Source organism: Rhagoletis pomonella, unplaced genomic scaffold, assembly GCF_013731165.1.
Source record: "Rhagoletis pomonella isolate Grant_MI unplaced genomic scaffold, Rhpom_1.0 Rhpom_scaffold_00001, whole genome shotgun sequence".
Lineage (NCBI taxonomy): Eukaryota > Metazoa > Arthropoda > Insecta > Diptera > Tephritidae > Rhagoletis > Rhagoletis pomonella.
Window position 1 is genome coordinate 40486532 of NW_023458555.1, and position 5090 is coordinate 40491621.

A 5090-nucleotide genomic window follows, 5' to 3' on the forward strand; every position below is an offset into this window, starting at 1 on the left:
TTGGTTCGATTTACGGATCGAATCGCAACTAAAAAATCGACAAAAAAATCAAATCGGAGGAGCTAGATTAATCGATATTCGATTTAATCGATTTTCAAACGACATCTCTATGATCGACGTATTTTTTACAGGATACTGACATCAAAAGCTTGCTGCAGAAACTTAACTCAAACAGGTACTTGGTTCTACAGTGATATTCTAGAAATTGCCGCGCTTAAATTCGATCGCCAAAAGTGTATAAAAAAATTAACAACTTGCTCAATTTATGCAACATGAAAGCAAGAAATTGCATTATAAGATAGTAAGCATGATGTACAGAAAGATAGATAGATAAAAGCACGGTAAAGAGGGAGACCCTAACCCATTATGCACAAGATACCTTCGGCTTCCCTAATGAATCGTTAAAAAAACATTGGAGATGTAAAAAAATCCACCTTTGTCTAGCCATACACCAGACAGTCCTCATCTTCAAGGCACCTTACTATTTGGCCATCGTAGTTGGTTGTGGCCCGTTAGGTAGTCAGAAAGTAGCCTGATGCCATTTCTGTTTAATTGAATAGCATCCGATCTATTAAAAGGGTAGCCGAAGAGCTTGGTTTGTCCGCCTCCGATTACTGCGTTCAGCGAGTATCCACTCAGTAATTATGGTTCTCTAAGAACACGAAAAACATATTTCTTTTTAATCACCATAAATTTATTTTATTATTAATTCCATCTCACTTCTCCTTTTACCTTCCAGATTCCACACATTCAATATCACTCACCAATTTAAGTCCCGTCGAATCCAGCTTCTCACCCGCTGTGCCAACACCAATGAAACGCGGCCCCGGACGTCCACGCCTCAAGACCGCCGGTCCAACATATCAAGGCACACGTGGTGCACCACGCACACGCAAGCCAATCGGTCCGCTTGTAGTGCCATTGGGTCACAGTCCCGGCGCCACGCCAGTCTCACGCAGTCCGGCAGTTAGTCGAGCGCCAAGCCCAAGTTTTTCGGAACGCAGCAGCTACAGCGCGACGGGTGTAACGATTTCTGCAGCTACAAAGGATGCCGCCGGTGGTAGTGGCGGCGGCGGCGGCGGAGGAGAGAATTAATTTCGAAGGATATTTAATTGAATTATCAGCTAATTAATTTATTACAAAAAAACTATATTAAATATATGTTTAAATTTAAGCTGACTATTTTGTAAAATTAACTTATTTAGATTTAGTTTCAACCACACTCACTTTTAGTAATTTAAGTTCAAAGTGTTCATTATGCATCATTAATCGGTTTAAGGTTAAAATGAAAAGAAAAGTAATAACAATAATCTACTTAATTACATATGTATGTATGTACTCGCTTAAGTAAATAGCACTCTTTTCTTTTTTTACAAAATTCACAATGTTTTGCGTGATACATTTTTTTCGTTAATTTTATTTAAAAATGTAGCAGATTCTATACCATAAAACTGTGTGCTGAACTCACGAAAATTCAATAAATTTAAAAAAAATATTCCTCAAAATTTGCAACTTTTTATTCAGAATTTTTATAAATTTATCGGGTATGCAGTTTTGTAGCCCATTCAATTTTAGTGTAACAATTTGCACGTGTGAAAGTCCTAAAATATCCCGTTGATTTGTGAGATATTTTTTTTTTTGTCGAGAGTGTTGCGCATTTTCTTCCATATAAAAATGGATTTTATGCGCAACAGGGATGAATAAAATTAATTTTTATATGGAAGAAAATGCGCCACACCCTCGACAAAAAAATTCAAACCTGCACCTATTTAGGCTACAAAACTGTGTACCCAAAAGTTTCTAAAAAACTAAAAAAAGTTGAAAATTTTGATGACATTTTTTTTTGAAATTTGTTATTTTTTCCTGAATTTCGCACAAAGTTTTAAACTTTGACTTATTGGGTTTATGCTATAAAATTTACTATATTTTTTTTTTAAATAACGTAAAAATTGTGTCACTTAAAACATTGCGAATGTTGTAAAAAATAAAAGTGTGCTAAATAATTACGTGGGCGCCACTGTACATAACATGTTCATATGTACATATATAATTTTATGCGCAATTTTGCGTTAAAAATTACAAAAAAAAAGAAAAAAAACTATAATTTAATTTTTAAACTTTTATAGGACACCCTCAAATTGAATTACCAAGCTTAACTGTGTATGACTAGGAGAAATTCGCCTGAACGTTGTATTACTTATTCATAAAATTCTTTGTTATTGACATACTTTTTTATTTGTATAATCGATACCTTATTTCATATTCTGAACCAATGTAATTTGTACAATTTTTATTTGCCAACGCGGCACCTCAAGATAATGTAAAAATAATTTTATCAGGCAGGTTCTGCGATTTCCGAGTGAATTTCAACCCTGCCAATTGAATTCAAAGGCATTTGATTGAAATTTACTCGGAAGTGAATTGCAGAACGGCCTGTATATTTGTTGTTTTATACTAATAAAATCACAAAACTCAGCGCATCACTATTGTGATATCTACTGCGCCTAAAAATATGCCACGAAATTCAAAAGTTGGTAGATTTCTCAAAAAAAAAAATACATTCATATATATTTACAATAAATATAGCAGAACAGTAGGCATTTCAATGGTAAAAAGGGAACAGTACAACTTTTGATTTCTGACTTCAGATTCAGATTTTCGGGAGCCTAACTTCTATAATTATTGACTTGAATCACTCGCCAGATATTTTTTGTTTTCGATTTTGTGTAGCTGTGTAATTTGCTGTGTGACTATAGCTCTCACTTAGCTATAGTATTTTAGAGTCGCTTTAAATTGATTAACTAAAAGTCTACTGACACTTAGAGATTTTGAAGAGCTTAAAAATTGCAAATTTTCAGACCATGGATATCGGTTTTAAAGAAGAAATATTTTTTAGTACATATTTATTAGTTTCTAAGTATAACTTAAATGTATGTATATCGATAAGCTGAAACTTCGAATAATGTATGTATTCTATAATTATTTTGATGTATAATAAAATATAGACATATTTAAGCAAAATTTAATACTAAAAATTCGAATTTCGTATTATTGTGTTTAAAAGCGAAATATTTGCTCAAACCTTTTTCGTTCGCCGCCCACTGGTAGAAAACATTTTTTGTTGAGACTCCCTGAATTGGTTAACTTCAATTTAACATTGCTGCTAAAATAAAAAATTTCAACTATTATTTTAAAAATGCATGTATCTCGTTTCGGAATTCAATAAAGAATTTTTCTAGAAGAGCAATCTAAACGAATATTTAGTAATGTTTAGAGCAGGCCCGTAGGCAGCATTTTATCAATATTTCATGATTTTTATTTGTTTCGCTCAAATTTATACTGAGTTTGATTTTTTCGCTCAACAGAAATTTATTACTATTTAATTTATATTTTTTCGGTCACAAATAATGATAAGTTTGCGATTTTTATTTTTTCGCTCAGATATAATACGTATTCACTAATGAGTTTTGTTTTTCTGCTTAAAAATAATTTTGATTTATAAAAGTTAAAACGCCATACAGCCGCAACCAACTGCAATTTTGACCTGCAAAGTTTGAAACTTATTCCTTTCACCTTTGAAAAAGATACGTCGGAAACCAAGCTACTAGCTTTCAAGTTTTCAGTTTCTATAGAGACTTGGAAACTTTAAATAATTTTTTTTTTCATCTAATACCCAAAATCGATAATACCATAGTCGAAGATATCACATATAAATTTTGGTCCCGATTGGAGTCGGTTAAGACGTCTTTATAGGGTAATCTGAACATTGACCCCTGCGCGACCCGCCTTAATCGACTTCAAACGAGAGCAAGATTTATATGTGATATCTTCGACTATAATAGCAACGACGTAGGGGTTAAGGCTTAGGAAATTTTATGTAAAAATTTGCTTACTACATTTTAGGGCCACCCTTATGTACATGATGAAGCGACAAGCATTCCCTTTAATATTGGTCGCAGTTTTTAGTAAAAAAAAAACTAGAAGAAAAGTTTTCCAAAAAATGCACAATAAATAGTTTGTTTTGAGATTTTGATAGTTTTTCGGCCTATTGGGTTAAAAAAAAAAACATCGAAAGACATGCCATAAATTTTGTTAAAATTTTGTATAATTTGAAATTCACAACGACTCAAAATATGTTGAAAATTTTATCTTCCAACACAGATTACCATTAACCAATCACCTGCCAAGTGTCAAACAAATGTATATTTATGTATTTTTAATCAAAATAATTGAGCGTAAAAACACAATCGAAAATTTACGTATTTAACGAGCATCCAAATCAACTAACCAACTCACTTCACTTCAAATCATATTACGGTAATTTATGTTATTGCCAATTTATGATTGCCACAATTTACATACGTACATACGTACAGTGAAGCCTGCAACACGCATAGTGGTAATACTAACTATGCAACTACAACGGCAATCAAAGCGCCAACAAAAACAACGACAACTAAAACAAACTGTTTGAACAGCTGCTTTTCACTTTGCTCTTTGGCTTTGCGTGGCTCCTCGGACTGGACTCTCGACTGCTCCTTGTCATATCAATTAAAAATTCAAATTCAATTAAAATCAAATGCGGATTGTCGATTTTAATGCGTTGCTCTCATACTCGTGGCCGAACGTTGGAAGTTGCAAGAGGTGGGAATAAAAGTATTTAAAGTTCGTTGCCTATCTCGCACAACAACGAATCGTAAAAATATTAACAAAACTTTCAATTAAATGCGCAAAAATGTTGGCATGTTGCATGTGGCAACAATGAGGCCGAGTGGCAGGCACATAGTATGTGTTGGAATGCTCTGTGCACTATATAGAGTATCTTCAGTGTTGCAAAATCATTGGCTTTTGTCAGTGGCATGTCAGTAATGCAGGACAAACGATCTTAGCTGGAAGGGGCAATCTGAAGGTAATTTGTACAGTTTTATTTGCAACTACATTGAATTTCGTTGGAATTTTAGATTGTTATGTTTATTTTTACCTTCCTTTTTTAGCACTTAGAGCACTTGTCCTTAGCAATTTACGATTATATTTTATTTATATATACATACATACAGTGAATCAAACAAATGACCACGTGTTGTTTTTTT

At 33.1% G+C, this 5090-nt stretch overlaps 1 protein-coding gene across 1 annotated transcript in view; it reads left to right on the forward strand.

The window, feature by feature from the left end:
• LOC118744152 (chromatin-remodeling ATPase INO80) overlaps window positions 1-1357 on the forward strand; it is a 123563-nt gene extending 122206 nt beyond the window's left edge. The window contains exon 16 of the mRNA XM_036476940.1: window positions 740-1357. Within this exon, the coding sequence (XP_036332833.1) occupies window positions 740-1095 (356 nt within the window). The 3' untranslated portion in view covers window positions 1096-1357. The remainder of the gene's footprint in view (window positions 1-739) is intronic.
• The last annotated feature ends 3733 nt before the right edge of the window (window positions 1358-5090 follow it).